Source organism: Molossus molossus, unplaced genomic scaffold (genome assembly GCF_014108415.1).
Source record: "Molossus molossus isolate mMolMol1 unplaced genomic scaffold, mMolMol1.p scaffold_m16_p_18, whole genome shotgun sequence".
Classification (NCBI taxonomy): Eukaryota; Metazoa; Chordata; class Mammalia; order Chiroptera; family Molossidae; genus Molossus; species Molossus molossus.
Window position 1 is genome coordinate 11,688,211 of NW_023425353.1, and position 18,313 is coordinate 11,706,523.

Consider the following 18,313-nt stretch of genomic DNA (forward strand, 5'->3'; position numbering starts at 1 on the left):
TCCACAAGTGCATGGCTGGTCCCCCACTCCACCCACTGCTCTTCATCTTGGGCATTAAACACATGGGATCGTGGTGCCATTTCCGCGTGCCGTGACTATTTGGAGTTGAAGGTCCTCCTGGGCACCCTGCCTCCTCCATTTCACACGGAGGCAACGGGCCGGTCATTGGTCAGAGGTCAATGCCATAGCTCTGCCCAAACAGCGCTTTGGTGCTGACTCACTATTTCACAATGCTTGTCAACAGAAATGGGGCTGGTGGGGGTGTCCGGGGCTAGCCTGGCCCGAGCCAGCTGAGGGCACCAGGAGGGAGGGAGCGCAGGGCACTGCCTCCTCTCACAGCAGAAGGGACAGAGCCACAGCCCTGCCTCGACAACTAAAATGCCTCTTTCCTTTATCACCCCGGCTCAGCTCAAGAGCCCTTGACTTTTGGCTCAGCAGTTGGAGCGTCAGCCTGTAGACCAGAGAGTCCCGGGTTCGGTTCCCACTAGGGGCACGTACTAAAAAAACAACAATAAAAAGAACCCTTGAAAGCGGAGTCCTTTAGGGGAAATTTCTAAAGAAACAGCCTCAGGGCAGGATTTCTCTTTTTGAAGGGCTGTATCAAGGAGGGCTGGGTAAACACGAAATCCCCTGAAGCTGACCAGGTAGGACTTCCAACCTGGAACCCTGGGGCTCTGAGGTGTCCCCTCCCCCACAGCCAGCCCAAGGTCTCATGAGAGGGAATGTGCAGGGCGAGGGTGCCAGAACCAGGAGGGAGGAGATCACAGTGGGACCCTGCCCTGGCCCTTTGGGGGCTTACAGCATCCCAGCAGTGTCTGGCTGGAGCTACCAGCTGCCCGGGACCTGCCGGGGACCAGGCTCTGTGCATTCCTCTCAGATGCTCCTTGTACACAGAACTGAATCCAAGGGGTGGCTTCAATCGTTCTCCCACTGGAGATGAGTGAGGACATCGGGGGCCCGAGAGACTGAGCACTGGGCTGGCCCAGGACACAGTGAGAAGAGGGCTCAGAGCTGGAACCTGGTCTGTCCACACCAGAGGGGTCGTGTGCGTTCCATCCACAGACGCCTCCCCCATCTGTTTTCCTATCTGCAAGGTGGGAATAACGATGTCAGGAGGCTTAACCGTCCCATGCAGGGCTGTGCATCTACTAGGGCTGCAGGTCCATGGCTTCTTCCATTGGTGGGTTAACAATCCTTTGTGCAAAAAGGCTTCCTTCCCACTCCCTCCGTCTGCTCCCCCGAGCTTCTCTGTTCTCAATGACAGATGAGTGCAGGGTCTGATAATTTTCAGAACAGCCTTCAGCTCCTCCAAGGCCCTCTACAACCAGACACAGCCCAATCAGAAATGCAAACCAAGTTCATGGCCCCTCAAGTTATCACGGGGATGCTGGAAATACATGTGGTGGTGCAGGCTGACCACCCCCAAGGCCTTTACTCTGGGCCACCCTGTGCTGACAGCAACAGTAACAAGTCCCTGAGCCTGGCTGGGGCCGAGTTGTGCATTTCACAAATTACATCCTCAAATCTTCACTGTAATTCAGTAGGGCTACTGGCTCCATCATCATGTCTGTTTAGAGACCGAGATCCAAGAGGGTCATTCATTCACTTATTCACTTACTCATTAGCGAGTCAGACTACTTCAGTTCTGGACAAACCAGCTGTGTGGTCTTGGATAAATGCATGACACGCCCAAGCCCCTGCTGACTGATGTACAGGACACGTGCTGCAAGGAGTAGCTGTTGTTAAATAGTTGCTGAGCACCTGCTCTACGCCAGGACCCTGCCCAGGAACTAGCCACAAAGGTGAACACAAGCTACATGGTTTGTGACCTCCTGGAGATTACAGCCCACAGGGGGAAAGCACCAACCACTTAATCCCCACCAATCAGTTCTCTGTAAGTTTGTTTTTAGATACCACATAAAAGAGAACTCTTATAGTATTTGTCTTTTTCTGTCTGACTTACTTCACTTAGCATAACACCCTCTGGGTCCATTCATGTTGTTACAAAGGACACAATTTCATTCTTTTTTTATGGCTGAGTAATATGCTATTGTATATATGCCACAATTTCTTCATCCACCCATCCATCCATGGACACTTAGGTTGTTTCCATATCTTGGCTATTGTGAAAAATGCTGCAGGGAACACTGGAATATAAGATGCCTTCCAGAGGCAGTGTTTTTGTTTCCTCCTAGTAAATACTCAGATGTGGAGCTGCTGGATCACAAGGTAGTTCTACTTCTAATTTTCTGAGGAACCTCCACACTGTTTTTCACGATGGCTGCACCGACTGACATTGCCATCAACATCCTCACCAACACTCTTATTTCTTGTCTTTTGATGGCAGCCATTCTAACAGGCCTGAGGTGATCGCTCATTGTGGTTTTGATTTGCATTTCCCTGAGGATTACGATGCTGAGTAGCTCCTTTTCATGTACCTGTTGGCTATTTGTATGTCTTCTCTTATTCTAATATTTGGTCTCTGTCATCAGCCCCTAACACAGGGCTCCTGTACTCCTTGTAAATTCCTAAGTGAAAAGAGCACTAAGGAGCATCTTTTGTTTTATGCAGGTGACTCTGTGAGGGCTCTTGGGTAGCTTCTGGATTACAGATGGTCCCTGGAAAAACAAGCCATGATTAGAAGCTTGGACTTTTCAGCCCCACCCCCTTCTCTGAGGGGAGGGCCTGGAAATGGAGTTAATAATTGATAATGCCTACATGACAGAGCCTCCGTAATAATCCCCAAAGTATGGGGTCCAGGGCACGTCCAATCTGGCTGTGCTTCTGTATCCTTTATCATGTCCTTTAATAAATGGGTAATTGTGTTTCCCTGAGCGTGAACCACTCTAACAAACGAACGGAACCCAGGGGGACTTGTGGGAACCTCCGATTTGCAGCCAAGTCGGACGAAGTTGTGGGTAAGCTGGGGATCTATTACTTGTGTTTGGCAACTGATGTGGATGGGAGGAGTCTGGTGGGACTGGGGCCTCAGCCTGTGGGATCTGACACTATCTCTAGGTGGATGGTGTCAGAGGTGAGTGACATCGTAGGACACCCTGCTGGTGTCGCAGAGAATTGCTTGGTGGGGGGAACCCCCACATGTCTGCTGCCCAGGGTGTCGGAAGTGAAGTGTTCTGTGTGACATATGGGAGGAAGACACAGGAAAGGGGCCGGTGGCTGTTTCCCACTCGGGAAAAGACCCAGTTTCTACGGCACTGGTGGGGTTTTCCACACCACCCATGGCACGTCCAGTCCACGTACACGCCCTGGTGTGCACTTCTGTTTCTCAGCCAGTGGCTGAGTCAGATGCTGTGTACTAACTGCCATGGAAGACAGCACATCTGAAAACGTCCCAATCCCGTCAGCTGTCTCCACTGCACGTGCAGAGCCAGGCGCTCACGACACAGCAGCGGCAGCCTCGCCTGGGAAGGCAGAGGACACCCGTTCTCGTCCTTGAAACACGCAGGTTTGACTTTCCCACATTGTGCTATTCCTGCCCTCTCCTACCTCCGTAAAGTCCTTTTTCCTACGTGAAACCCCTCATCTCCTGAGAGCGAGTGGCCATGGGAGGTGTCCGTGTCCTGCGCAGGAAAGGCATTGTTCGGCGTGGCGCTGAGGGAGGTGGCCAAGTTCAGAATGATACATCTTCCCAGCCCCACCTGACGACAGCTGCTTCTGGAACACTGGATGGAAGGCTGGGTTCCATGCCCGGAGGGCCCTTCCTGCCCCTTCAGCTCTAAGATGACGTGATTTCCTGCCAGAAGGGCAAAGTGAACAGCTCCCTCTCCCACTGAACACAGCAGCCTTTCCACATGGCACCTTTTAACGCCCCCTCCCCACTGCCTTGCTCCACTGGGCTCCGACTGAGGGTCTGTACCCCAGACCGGGGTGCAGTGCGGGGTGGGCAAATGCTCAGTGCCCTCGCCCAGGAGCTGGGCTTTCACTGTCCGAGTCTCCGATTTCCCACCACGGAGATGATGTTACGGCCCCGTTTATCAGGAAGCGACACATGGGTCACAGAGGGGCCCATCGTTGCCCTCTAGAACTCAAGACTGTTACCTAAACACCATCCAAGATCTAAGATCCCAGGAGCTGTCTCCATCAGTAATCCCAATGGCCTCCTCAGTGACCCACTCTGATGGGGTCGGCCAGGCTTCATTAAACCACCGACGCTAAATGATGATGATGCACAGAGGTCAGGGTGCCTGCACTTGTTTTTTAGTTAGTCCTTAAAATAATTTTTCTCTTAGAATTAGGTATCACTGAGGCTTGCTTCCTAACATATTTCAAAGGAGGGTCCTGGCTCTTGGCTGACGTTCAACAAATTCGTTTAGACACTTGCCTCTCTTACCAGTTCTGGTTCAGGTCTTAGGGTGAGCTCCCCTGTTCGGACTCCAGCCTTGGTCTGACCGCTACGTGTGGCCTCTGCACCTGGTTGCTGGGTAAGGACGGCCCTCTGTGGTGTGGCTGCAGGGTCTCCCACACGGGAACAGGCACCCAGCAGCTCCTCCTGGGCTTGGGCAAGAGGACCCAGAGGAGAGCAGGGGGCCTGCCACGCGCACGGAGACACCAGGCTGCGAAGCGGCGGCGCTCCCAGCGGGGATCACCTGTGGGAGCCCGCGGGGCCGAGCCCCCGCCCCCAGCACGTGGGCCCACTGGCTCTGAGGAGCGTGTGCTGTGGTGGGCAGGCGAAAGCCACCCTTTTCAGCGGTTACTACCCCTCTCCGAGCAGGCTCCTCTCTTCCGGGAAGCTTTGCTCAGGAGCATGGACACCGCAGGGCCCCGTGCACTTGAGAAGTGACACCTGCTAGCTAGTGTCGGACACACAGACAGTGCTTCTCCGGACACACAGACAGTGCTTCCGGAACACAGGCAGAGGCTTTAAACAGACGGCCAAGACACTCCTTTGGTCCCAGCCAGTGCTTTGGAGTCACAGAACCAGTCCAGAGAGGGCCCAAGGGTGAAGCCAGCAACCAGGCGGCCCCTCCTGAGCAGAGAACAGATGACTCGCGAGGAAGCGACATGGGCTCCCCCTTTACAGGTGGTCTTGGAATCTTGGGCCTCAGGGCTGATGAGGTGGGACCGTTTTTCTTTTCTTTCTTTTTTTCATCTTCACCAGAGGATATGTTTACCAATTTTTAGAGAGTGAAAGAGAGAGAGAGAAAGACACATTGATGTGAGAGAGAAACATCAGTTGCCTCCCGTATACGCCCTGACCAGGGATCAAACCTGCAACCTGTAGGTCATGGGACAGTGCTCCAACCAACCGAGCCACCTGGCCAGGCAAGACTTTCTTATGACAGGAGAAAGCCAAGGGTTCTGTCCAAGTTCCTGGGCCTGAAGAAACCCAACCTTAACTAACGTGTTTGCGGGATGACGGCGGGAAGAGGGGTGGACAGGCTGTCTCCAGCGGTGCTCCTGTGGTTCCCGGGAGCCTCGTGCTCCACGGGTCGATGCTCGTTAGCCACAGCGGGGCAGTGAGTGCTCTGGAGAAAGGGTGCTGTCGGCCTGAGTTAACGTCCACGCTGCTCCCAGCACCGCGGCGCCCACACAAACAAACATGATGCCAACGAAGATTTCTCTAGAGAGCAAAGGAAAGCCGAAGCCATGGGAGGGTGGCTAAGTTGGCCTTAAACATCAAACTGCCCAACCTGGAGACAGAGGGGATTGAGTAATCAGGTAACAGTTACAGTGTGAAGACCACAGATGGCCCTTGGCGTCTGCACAACTCAAGAAAGGGAAGACAAAGAACCCAATTCAAAAATGGGCAGAGGAGCTAAATAGACACTTCTCCAAAGAGGACATACAAATGGCCAAGAGACATAAGAAGAAATGGTCAACATCACTAATCATCAGAGTGATGCAAATTAAAACAACAATGAGGTATCACCCCACACCTGTCAGAATGGCTGCCATCAACAAATCATCAAACAACAAGTGTTGGCGAGGGTGTGGAGAAAAGGGGACTCTAGTACACTACTGGTGGGAATGCAGACTGGTGCAGCCATTGTGGAAAACAATATAATGTTTCCCCCAAAATTAAAAATTGAATTGCCATTTGACCCAGTGATCCCACTTCTAGGAATATACCCTAAGAAAGCTAAAATACCAATCAGAAAGAATATATGTACCCCCATGTTCATAGCAGCACTATTTACAATAGCTAAGACCTGGAAACAGCCCAAGTGTCCATCAGTAGACAAATGGATAACAAAGCTATGGTACATATACACAATGGAGTACTATGCAGCTGTAAGAAAGAAAGATCTCTTATCCTTTGAGACAACATGAGGGACCTCAAGAGTATTGTGCTAAGTGAAATAAGCCAGTCAGAGAAAGACAAATACCACATGATCTCACTTATTTGTGGAATATAGTGAACAGGGTGGGCTGATGAACAAAATAGGCCCAGAGACATAGAAAGGAGTATGGTTCAGACTGACAAACCTCAGAGCAGGGAGGCAGGGGGATGGATGAGATGAACCACAGAACTTATATGCACGTATGCATAAGCAGTGGACACAGACAACAATGCCAGGGGTGGGGGGGGGGGTTGAGGAGGAGAGGTCTAGGGGGGGAAATGAGAAACATCTATAATAAAAATAAATCAATAAAAATTGGAGAGGAAATAAATATCAGTTCAACAGTCCCCCAGCCATAAAGCAGGTGCGCCTGGGAGCACCCGCCACCATGCCTGCGGCTTGAAGGGCCTGCGCCCTCCAGGATGAGGGGCAGTGGAGTTGTCCCCTGGGACGGAGAGGACAGCCCTCTTTCCATGGGTTTTTAGGTGAATGCTTCCATCCAAGTGGCTGTGGTCAGAGTGAAGGTGGCTTCCCAAGTCGCACGAGCCTCTCTGGTTCCCGGGAGCAGGTGGAATCCTAATCCCAAGGCCTGGCGGTGCTTCTCCCACAGGGCACACAGCCTGGGCTGGGTCACAAGTGCCCCACTGTGCCACCTCCCGTGAAAAGAGTCTTTTTACTCCTGGCCGTTTGGTATGTGTGGGTTAGCCTTGTCCATCTGTCCATCTGCCCACCCATCTCCCTCCCTCCTTCCCTCCAGTCCAGTATTTACTGGAGTTAACAGTGAGCACCACACTCTCTCTGAGAAAAAATTAAAGAGATGGTCTCACCCCCCATGGAGCTCCTGTGGTCCTGGGAGAGCCAGACATTAGAGTGAAAGTCACCCGAAGGCGCAGTGCCCACTGTGATGAGCTGCGAGAAAAAAGGGCTGGTGTTCTGACACGAGGGGCTGGGCCCATGCCGTCAGGAAACTTCCCTGGGGAGGGGACCCCAGAGCCGAGCTGCGATGGCGGAGGAGGGGTTGCAGCCCAGAGGTGGGGCAAGGGCCTTCCAGGCGGGAGAATCAGCCAGATGGGACGGAGGGGCAGGATGCCAAGGGAAGGGAAGTGCAAGCTCGGTCTGAGGGGGAGACAGGACGTGCAGACCACAGGAATAACTGTGAATTTCACTGGAAAGATTTTAACCATTTCAAACAACCTGGCTGCGCACTTCCACCAGGAAGAGAGCAGGGTCCCCTCTTCTGAAGGTATTCTCCAGGGGTCATGTCACCTGTAACAGGCTGTTCTGAATACAAAGAAGCCACTGCTGACCAGCAAATAAGAAAGTACAATTATCTGCAGAGTACTTTCCATACCCCAGGCTCTGTTGTATGTGTTCCCTACAGTGATTAGTTTAAAGGGCTACAAGACGAGGAGGAGGCTGTAATTATCATCTGCACTTCACAGAGGAAAAAAAAAGTAAAAGTAAATGGTGGACCTGGAATTTGAGTCCAGATTTGCTTGACTCCAAAGTCGAAATTCTTACCCAGTGCCTCATACTGTCTCCTCATTCACTCCTTCAGTGAACAATGAATGTCCACCTATGATGTGTTAGGCTCTGCTGATTCAAGGATGCACTTGCTCTCCAGCCTCGAAGGCCCCGTGGTCCAGAGGAGGGGGTGCACTGGCCCCAGCTGTGATCAAGGTCTCAGCAGCCTGTGCCCTGAGCACCTAAGATAACCTGCCAAGTGCAAGCCAAGCAAACGAAGACTGACTCCTTCCAAAGAGAGAAGCCCAATCTTCAGCAAGAGCACCCCATCCCTACAAGTGGATGTAGCCATAAAGCTCCTTCATTGGGGGAAGGAGTACTGCGCTGTGTTGTTCGAGCCTGACGTCTGAAACAAAGAGGCCACTGCTGTGGAGTCACTGGGACCTGGCAGGCCCTTGGGAAACGGAGAGAATGCTGCGTCTGGACATGAATGGATCTCGGTTCACAGCTCAGCTCGGTCACTTCCTGGCTGAAGGGCTCTGGATAATCACTTGCTGTCTTGGAGTCTTAGACCCCTCATCTGTTACCAGAGAAACAATAACACTGCATTTCTCTCTGCACACCCCCACGACCCTCCATCCAAACTGTTAGAAGTCTCAGAGGGTCTCGCCCAAAGTCCTTCCCTAAGAGTCATTTCTACCTCTGCCAGGATCCGCGCTAGCATCCCGCCTGAAGCATATCTGTCAGCCTCTTGCTGGCCTTGCCGATTCCACCCTAGGTCCTCTGCAGACATTCCTCACATAACAGAGCAATGGGTTTAAAACCCTGCTCCGATCATTGTATAGCTCTGCTTCGGACCCTCCCAAGGCTTTCGCTGCTGTAAGACTACATCCTTAAATTCTTAACACGAAAAACCTTTCCCACACTTCACCTGTGCCTGCCCGCCTCTCCATGCTGGGTCCCACGCCCCAGGGCCTTGGCAAATGACCTCTCCCTCTAAGAACTTCGCAGGGTTGGCTCCCTATCACCACCTGTCCTATCCAGGGCAGATCCCCACCTTCTGTCACGTAGTACACTACCTGATGTGTCTCAGAACACCACGGAAGTTCTGTCACTGGCTAACTTGTTTATTCCATTCTCGCTACAAATGGTACGCTCATGAGGAGGCCCTCTTCTCCCTTGTTCCTGGTGTCATAGTCGACGCTCAACAAATATCTGATAAATGGAAAGTGAGTCCTACTCTGGCTGGGTGGCTTGGTTGGTTGGAGCATCATCCCACACACCAGAAGGTTGAGGGTTTGATCCCTGGTCAGGGTGCATACTGGTGGGCAACCAATCAATATTTCTCTCTTTCTCTCTCTCTAAAAAAAAAAAATCAATAAACATATCCTTGGGTGAGGATTAAAAAAAAGAGAGTGAGTCCTGACAGAGGTTGTTTTGGGACTGAATGAAACACACATGCAGGAAAGATGCTAGCACAGCACCTGGTGCACAAAGCCCCATGCAGCCGTCAGCCACGGGTCTCGGGCACAGCGCCGTGGCGACGGTGCTGCCTGACACATAAAAAGAAATTCACTGACTGCAAAACATGACCCGGAGTAGTGAATGCTACACGAAGAGTCTATGAAATAGCAACTTTATGCCAATCATCAAAGGCAACTGACACCAACTCTTTATATATTTACATAAAATTATAGTAATCATGGGATCTCCGAACATGTAAAAATGTTTGCTATAACATGACATGACCTTCAAAACTATGAGGAACTATTTGGACAGTCTTAAAATCAGCCCTACTTTTTGCCTTCATTCTTAATCACTCCCAAGGTTAAAAAGTAATAGCTAGCCCAGCCGGTGTGGCTCAGTGGTTGAGTGTCGGCCCATGCACCAAGAGATCTCTGGTTTGATTCCTGGTCAGGGCACATGCCCAGGTTGTGGGCCAAATCCCCAGTGTGGGGCATGTAGGAGGCGGCCGATCAATGTTCTCTCTCATCGATATTTCTATCTGTCTCTCCCTCTCCCTTCCTCTCACTCTAAAAAGAAAGAAAGAAAGAAAAAAACAATAAAGAAGAATAATTTTTAAAAAAGTAATAGCTAAATGATAGTTGTTATTATTTTTTTAATCCTCACCTGAGGATATTTTTCTATTTATCTTCAGATAGAGTGGGAGGGAGAGAAAGGGAGAGAGAGAAAAACAGTGATGTGAGAGGGACACATCGACTGGTTGCCCACAAGACCCTGACCAGGGCCGGGGATGAACCACAACCGAGGTAGATACCTTTGGCCAGAATCGAACCCATGACTCATTGGTCCGTGGGCCAACGCTCTACCGCTGAGCCAAACTGGCCCGAGCGATAGTTATTTTTAAAAGAAGAAGGTATAAAACACTCCATGGGGGGCGCATTGTGTTTTCCTGCCCTAACCAGTGTGACTCAGTGTTTAGAACATCGGCCAGTGTACTGAAGGGTCACGGGTTTGATTCCCAGCCAAGGGCACGTGCCTGGGTTGCAGGTTCGATCTCGGCCCTGGCTGGGGCATGTGCGGAAGACCACCAATGGATGTGCCTCACACACACTGATGTTTCTCTCTCTCTCTCCCCCCCTCCCTTCCACGCTCTCTAAAATAAATCAATGGAAAAAATATCCTTGGGTGAGAATTAACAACAACCACAAAATCATATTTTCCCCAGCACTTTTCTGTGCAGACATTTCTTCAAGGAACAAGATAACTTTTGGGAAGAGTTTCTGGGAGGGCCGCTGCCCACAGAGGAATTAAGTGCTCCTATCAGAGCTTCTTTTAATAAGAGAAAATAATACAAGCTCATTAATCTGGTGAGTGGAAATGATTAAACTGAAAATAGAACATTAATATTTTCTCCCCAAATAGCAGAAAACCATAATTTCAATGTCAAATTCTTTGAAAAAGCAATCACTGACTTGTTATTATTTTTTTAACCCTCACCCGAGGATATTTTTCTATTTATCTTCAAATAGAGTGGGAGGGAAGGAGAGAGAGGGCGAGAGAGAGAGAAACATCGATGTGAGAGGGAGCAATGAGTGCTGCCTCCCGAATGACCCTGACGAGGGCACGTGCCCTTGACCAGAATCGAACCCGCGACTCATTGGTCCGCAGGCCAATGCTCCAACTGCTGAGCCAAACCAGCCAGGGCTGATTTGCTTCTTTGTGTGCTCACTTGGGTGGAAAGTGCAGCGACCTCCCCCAGTGTATGCTGCTTCAAAACAGGCTAGAGACACAGGGATTCCCATACAGTGGTGTATGTCCTTAAACACTGCTTTTAACCAAGACATGAATTTAAAATGTGGCTACAAAAAGAAGCAAACAGAAACAAAGACCATTTCCCAAAAAACACGGCATGGGCCCAGCAGACGGGAGAGGACCCAGGCAGCCCAGGGTCCTCGCCATTTCCTCTGCTTTCATAACATTATACAGTGTCACTTTATCAAGTCATCAAATCAAATGATCAGATCAAGTGGTTTGGATTCCACTGTGATTTGAACAGGTTTTGTTAAATTAATAAACCATATGTTTCATGTTGTTGGAAGAAAAGTTATTTTTCTACGTTCACTGTTCCAAATGTCTTCACAATAGACAGGATTCAGTACTTAATCGCCGAATGCTCTTCGCGTGCCCGGGATGGGCTGGAGAATAACTGAAATGACAGCCCAGTATGTCCGAACGTCTGTCCGCGTTATTTACCGACACAGGGCAGACTGGCCAACTAGATGGCCCTTGAACAAACTACATACTGTTTCCATTTACTGGAACCAAAGCTTTATACTTTTTAATGGGTGACATCCATTCTAAATTGTTCTTCGGCAACAATACAATATTAAGATGACTTTCCCCCTTTTCTATGGTGTGTCACGTGGCCATGTGTCTCATTCTTGGCACTGAAAAGCTTGATTCTGTTTTCTGTATTCCAGTACATCCAATCAGCCTGGCAGAGGGCAGGACGGGGGTGCATTGACTCAGGCATCCCCCCAGGGCTGCTCGATGAACACGAGCTAAAGATCACAGCCAGGGCAGGGGAACGAGGAGGGGCTGCGGTCCTCAGTCCATGGGGCTCCGCCTACACCTCTGGTGGGAAAGGTGACCAGGTGCTATGGTGGGTTGCTCAGTGGTTGGTTACCAAGTTAACAGAGCTCGAATTGGTCCCAGGGTCTTACAGTGGGATGGAAAAGGGAAACCAACCAGCGGATACTTTCACAGGCACGGCCACTATCATCTTGAAGACAGAAAATAGTTTCTTTAAAGCACATTTAAAGCCATCCATCGGAGCAGGGGTCATTAAACGATGGTTCCCAGGCCAACTCCAGCCTGTCACCTATTTTTGTAAATAAAGGTTTTTTATTTGCACATTCAATCCTTTTAAAAATATATTTTCTATGGCTGCCTTCAGGCTACAGTGGCAGAACTAAGTCGTTGCAACGGAGACCCTAGGACCCACTACCTGGCACTTACACAAAGAAGTTTACTGACACCTGTCCTATGCAGTTCATTAATCTGCCTTCTGTCTGTGACAACAGCCCGGCAAACGCGTCGCTCCTGGCTCAGCATCACAGCTATCCCAGGCACTGAAAGCTTGCAATATTGAGCAGATAGAGAATGTCAATCAGACATTCCCTGAAAATTACTGAATATCACCCTTTTCTTTTTGAAATCTTTTCTGCAGGAGACTGAAGAGAAGGGATCTCTTCTTGTATTGGCTCTCTGTTCCTTAGCTCTCTAAAGTCCATTATCTACGTCCTCCAGGCTGCCTGGTGGTCGACAGCATCTGTGGTTGGCTTCTGGCCTATCGTGGCCCAGAACTGAGCTTTCTCGGGCGGGGACACGGGGAAGCATTTGGGCGTGTGGACCACGGTTCCGTGGCATGTGTGCTTAAGAGCAAACAGGGCCATCATCAGTCATTAGGAAAGTGCACATCAAACCCAAGACGCTACTTCACAGCCACTGGGCTGGCCGAAACCAGAGCACGCGCAGCAGGCAGAGGCGACGACCTGGGGGAATCGGCGCCCTCCTACACTGCTGCTGGGGCGGCACCGACAGACCCACCTCGGGGAACCTGGGCGGTTCTTCACGACAGGAAGCGCAGAGCTACTATGAGACACAGCCGCTCCACTCCTGGGTTTACGCCAAGAACTGAAAACTCTGTCCATGCAAGAACTTAATGTGAATATTCATAACAACACTCTTCATAAGGGCCAAGTGTCTGTCAGTTGATAAATGGAATAAAAATGTGGTATCTCCAGACAATGGTATCGGATTCAGTCATAAAACGGAATGAAGTTCTGATACATGCCTGAATATGGATGAACCTTGAACATATGATGCTAAATGAAATAAGCTAGAGAATAAAAGCCATCTATTGCATGATTCCATTTATATGAACTATCCTGACGAGCCAAATCCAGAGACCGGAAGCACACCGGTGGTTGCCTGGGGCCGGGGACGCTGAGGGGCAGGAAAAAGGAAGGAGAACAGGTGACAGCGAACAGGTGTGGAGTTTCTTTCTGCGCGTGATGAAGATGTTCTGGAAGTAGACAAGTAGCTGTGATGACTGTACAACTTTGTGAATATACTAAAAACCAATGACGTGTACACTTTATAAGAATGCACTTTATGGTATGTGAATTAAATCTCAATAAAGCTGTTATTAAAAGTATAAAAAAATCGACTATTAGCAATAAAAAGCAATAAGCTATGATACGTGTGTGTGCAACATCATGGATACGCCTGCAAACCCCGAAACCAAGGGACAGGTGAGGCAGACCGAGGCTGCCTGGGACAGAGGCAGGAAAAGAACTGGCGGCGAGTGGGCATGAAGGACCTTTCCGGGGTGATCAAAGTAGCTGTAAAAGGATAAATTTACTAAAAATTATTGAATTGTACATTCGTAATAGTTGAATTTTATGGTATGTGGATTATGAGGGGGAAAAGGCTCTTAGAACAGTAGCATTCAAGTACTGCGGTACACACAGTCACTTTGGGGACTGCTGAGCCATAGGTGACCAGGTCGGAACACGGATGTGTACGCTGAGCTGTGGTCATTCTCTCCTGGGTGCACACCCTATAGAAACACATCTATACGCTCACTACAATACACGTTCAAGCATTTCCAAAATCTCCAAAATGTGGAAATAATCCACACATTCATATCTGTTGAAGATGGTAAGTAAATTCAGGTCCAGTCACACAGTGGAATTCAGCAATGAAAGAACCAACTACAACTATGAGTGACGGCACAGACGCCTCTCAAAACCAGTGAAGACCCGGGGAGCCAGACACAGCACGGACATCCTGCACAGCTCCGCCGACGTGACACTGAGCAGCAGGCAGCGCTAACCCCGGCTGTGGCCACCCCTGGGAGCAGTCTGACCACGCACCTGCTCCTGGGAGGCTGGTGATGGGAGCTTGTGGATCTGAGGGTTTGTTACTCCAGCGTATTCAGTTTGTGAAAATTCATCAAGCTGTGCACGTATTACGTGCATGTTTTCTGTATGTTAACACTCCAACACTAATATTTAAGAAGGAAATAGGATGGCACGTACATCTCCCTCTGCCTCTAGAGAGATCACAAAACGTTTTACTACTCACACATCTTATCAGTCAGCAGTGGCCACTGATGATTGCCACAAACCTTGTAGAATGAAGAACCCCCAACATTTAAGAACGGGTCATGGCTCTGCCCAAGTCCAGAGAAAGCCCTTTGCCCACGTCAACAATTCAGTGCGACGGAAACCATGGTCTTCACCTTCCTGGGCACTAAGGGCCATGCACTCTTCTTGCACAGCTGACATGTGTCGTATCCTTAGCCAGTTTTTAAGGAAAGAACTTTGTGACTGTCACACCCTCAGCCACTCTGAGCTACCAGGCCTGCTGCTCATGTGTGATATAAATTCCTCAACCCCCACACGACCTCTGCGTTCATGTCTCACAAAGTAGTCAGCCCCTAAAAGCCCCCATTTCCCAGGCAAGTTCTCTTGGGAGAAAACTTTCGAGTTGTTGTTTTATTTTTAGCTTGATTAAAAACACAATGAGCCCAAAGGAGGTTTTCTATACGGCCAACCTGGTATCTTAAGGTTTGCGTGCTTCTCAGCCTTTCCAGCGTCCAACCTGACAAATAATGCCCTCGTCAAAGTGTCAGCCCCAGATTACTTGAATCTCAAGGGGTTCTTGATGGATCCTGGCCAGACTTGCTTCTCCTCACCATCCTCCAACAAAATCACAGGCAGGAAGGAGATGATCACATTTTTAAACTCCCCTTCCTCTTCTTTTGGCTCCTTTTCAGATATATAAGCCTGGAAAACGGGCTTACTCTTATCCACAAAGTACACGTCAATGTGGTCATCTGTGCAACAGAATCTCATCACCCCTGTTCCCGCAAAGGTCACCTGTCAGTAGCCAGGTCCCTTTTATTGGGAGTGGGGGCATCCTTGAAACAAAACCTCCCCATGTAACTCACTAAAAAGTCCAGTGCTGCTCAGCGACAAAGCTCATCCTGTATCACCCACACTCGCAATTTGAAGCAGGAGGGCACTGGCTTGGGAGAGATCACGAAAATGCCTTCCGCGTCGTTCCCGCCTTCCGAGTACAGGCCGTCGACCAGCCGTATTTCTCTGAGCCGTTCCCAGGCTCTGAGCCACGACTGACAAATCACCGCAGGAGGACTGCCGGGCAGTCAGCTCTTCCCACTTCCTGGGACAGAACTCATGTTCGTCTCACATTAAGAAAGTAGAATGGAAAAGATTCCATGCCGGAAAATTAGGAACTTATGTTTCTCAGACATGGGAATTAAACTGTTAAGTAATAGTTTTAAAGGCCTTGTGGTGTCTCGTGGCGGCAGAGCTGGAGGCGGGGTCCTTGTGGGGTCTGCAGGTTGGTAAGATGCCACAACCCCGGGGTCCTGATGTCTGAGCTCAGAGACAAACCCCTGATCCCAGCAGGGGAACAGTTAAAAAGTAAGACACCCAAACGCTTCCTTTAGACATGGACTAACTGGTGTTGATGTCACAGGGTACAGAATCAGAGAGAATGACTAATATGTCACTAAATCAAAAGGGCAGTTTGAACACATCGGTTTAACTGAAGTTATTCCCACAACTGTTTCTACTTAGCATCTAGATGAGTCTCTTCGGCAGAGAAACACACTCAACACCAAGTTCCAATGTTTTGAGCTCTTTGGGATTTTAAGTAATTTATGGTAAGGAACCTTCCTCAGGGCAAGGGCACTCTATCCCCATGTACCTTTCGAGGCTTCTGTCCCCAGAGGGTTCTCGAGGAAGTCTGTGAGGTCGTGGTTCCAGGCGTCGCGGACGGCCGACTTGGACACCACCCTGCCGTGCAGCCCCTGCTGCGGCCGGAAGTTGTTCCGCAGGTACTCCACCGACTTGACGTGGTCTTGCTGCTCCGTGGTGAAGATGGAATAAAAAGCCTCAAGCTGAACAGAGCCAGGGAGGGGAGGAAAAAAAGAACAGCAATTAGAAAAGCTGGGGTCCAAAGCCTGGGGGTGAGGAGGACACAAAAATGACAGGACATGCCCACGTCCGACATGCCCGCAGGACACCGGCTGCTGGCCAGGGCACTGCCGCCAGGCTTATCTGGCTGAGGTTCCTTCTCACCAACCAGGAAGGAAGACACTTCATTTGAGGGTGTCAGAAACTCAGTCTGTGTCTCACACAGGAGTCCCAGACCTTCTGTGGTCTCTGACCCCCGCCATGACCTTCAATGTTATGGGAACATAGAGTTTTGGTGAAACTGGTAGGTTCTGGAGCCAGACTGCATGGGTGCGAATCCTAGCTCCATGGCTCAACCATTCTGGGGCCCCGAGAAAGATGCTTAACTTCTCTGAGACTCAAAATGTCCTCGGTGAAATGGTGGTAATTGCAGCAGCATCTACTTAACAGGGTTTAAGTCAGCATTAAATGAGATAGTCCATGTACAGTGCTTCAGATAGTTGCTGGCACATAAGACCCCAATAAATGTGAGTGATCTAATTCATACTAAGCATCTCCTTATATACTAGGGATCCAGTGCATCCAGGTTGCTAAGGCACAGAGTTGCTAAATGCATGGCTTGCAAGTTAAACTGCCCCCCAGGTCAGCATTTCCCAGGCAGGTCATCATAGTCAGATATTCACGCTTTCTGTAACTCGAGTTTCTCAGCTGTAGAACAAGTATAATACTAGTGTCTATCTTACCAGGTTATGGAAAATATTAAAATCGATGTAAATCACTTGGCACCTACTAAGCCCTCAGTAAAGACCAGTAGCTTGCATTATTAACAAAATAAGAAACATTTTCCACTAGACGGCTGACCGAACTTTCATGGGAAAGCAACGAAAAAACATTCCAAACTTTAGGATCATATTTCCACGATCAGAAAGGATTCCCATTGGCCCTCTGCATCCTGCTCATGGAAACAGGTCGTAAGAGGCGCAGGGACTGGGTGGAAGAGGTTACTTCCCAATGGACCACAAAGTTATTCCTGTCACTGAAGGAATGGACCGTAACCTAACACTGGCAGCCACCAAAAACACCAACTCCTTGATGTGGGGGAAGGAAATGGAGTGAGGAAGAGAGAAGCCGAACAAGCCCTTTCGGGATCATCTGGATGCTTGAATGCCAATCAGAGGGCTGTCTGCAGGACAGCAGGCCCAGGCACGATGCTGGTGGAGAGGCCTCCCGCAGGCCCCGAGTGGCTGCCTCGGCGTCAGGACCAGCAGGTGCGAACACCAGGGCACAGATAAACTGGAATCACAACCTTGGTTTCTGGAGGGTCATCCTGAAGCCTGAAACTAACCCCAGTGTTTCTCAAACAGCTTCTGAGAAAATAACCTGAAACTCCCTCCCTCTGCATTAGAAAGCAATGAATACATAAATAAAGCACGTAGTGATGTTAGCCAAGAAAAATCACTCAAGTGTATGGATTCACCTATCACGCCACCTTCCCTCCAATTCTGCAAATGTGAAGTGATAATACACCGTGAAGCCTTTTCCGCTTTTTCATCAAGGTAACAGAACCATGTGGCTCCTCGACCAGCCTCCAAGCAAGAGGAGCGCGTCATTCCCGACCCTCCGATTCTCCATCCTCTCGCTACTTCGAACGACTCCTGTCCCCACTTTCTAGACTTTGCCCTCTCCCCCCACTCCTCCTTCGGATGTTCCTCCCTTCCTTCTAGTGAAGGGAGAAAGGCAATACAAGCAGAAAACATTTTAAAAATTGGATGGTTGACTCTGTCCAACGTGACCCGCTTGGAGGCGCTGGAGAGAAAAATCACAAGAGGAACGCTCACTTGCTGGGACCACCACATTCCAAACCGAAAGCGCCCCGAATGAGAGAAGGTTCATTTGCTTAGAGAAAATAACTTCTTAAAATTACAAGTAGGGAAGTGAAGACCCTCTGGAGACAGTCTAGGGAAAGACCGACCACAATGATTCAAGGGAGGGAGAATAAATCCTGTGTGGAAAGGTTAAAGGCAGTGGAGCTGTGTAGCCTGAAGAAATGGAATGAGAAGTAATTTGATTAAA

At 49.7% G+C, this 18,313-nt stretch overlaps 1 protein-coding gene across 1 annotated transcript in view; it reads right to left on the bottom strand.

The window, feature by feature from the left end:
- The window catches only part of PTPRG (protein tyrosine phosphatase receptor type G), a 524,592-nt gene that overhangs the window by 110,728 nt on the left and 395,551 nt on the right, over positions 1 to 18,313 (bottom strand). The window contains exon 7 of the mRNA XM_036267442.1: positions 16,032 to 16,224. Within this exon, the coding sequence (XP_036123335.1) occupies positions 16,032 to 16,224 (193 nt within the window). The remainder of the gene's footprint in view (positions 1 to 16,031; positions 16,225 to 18,313) is intronic.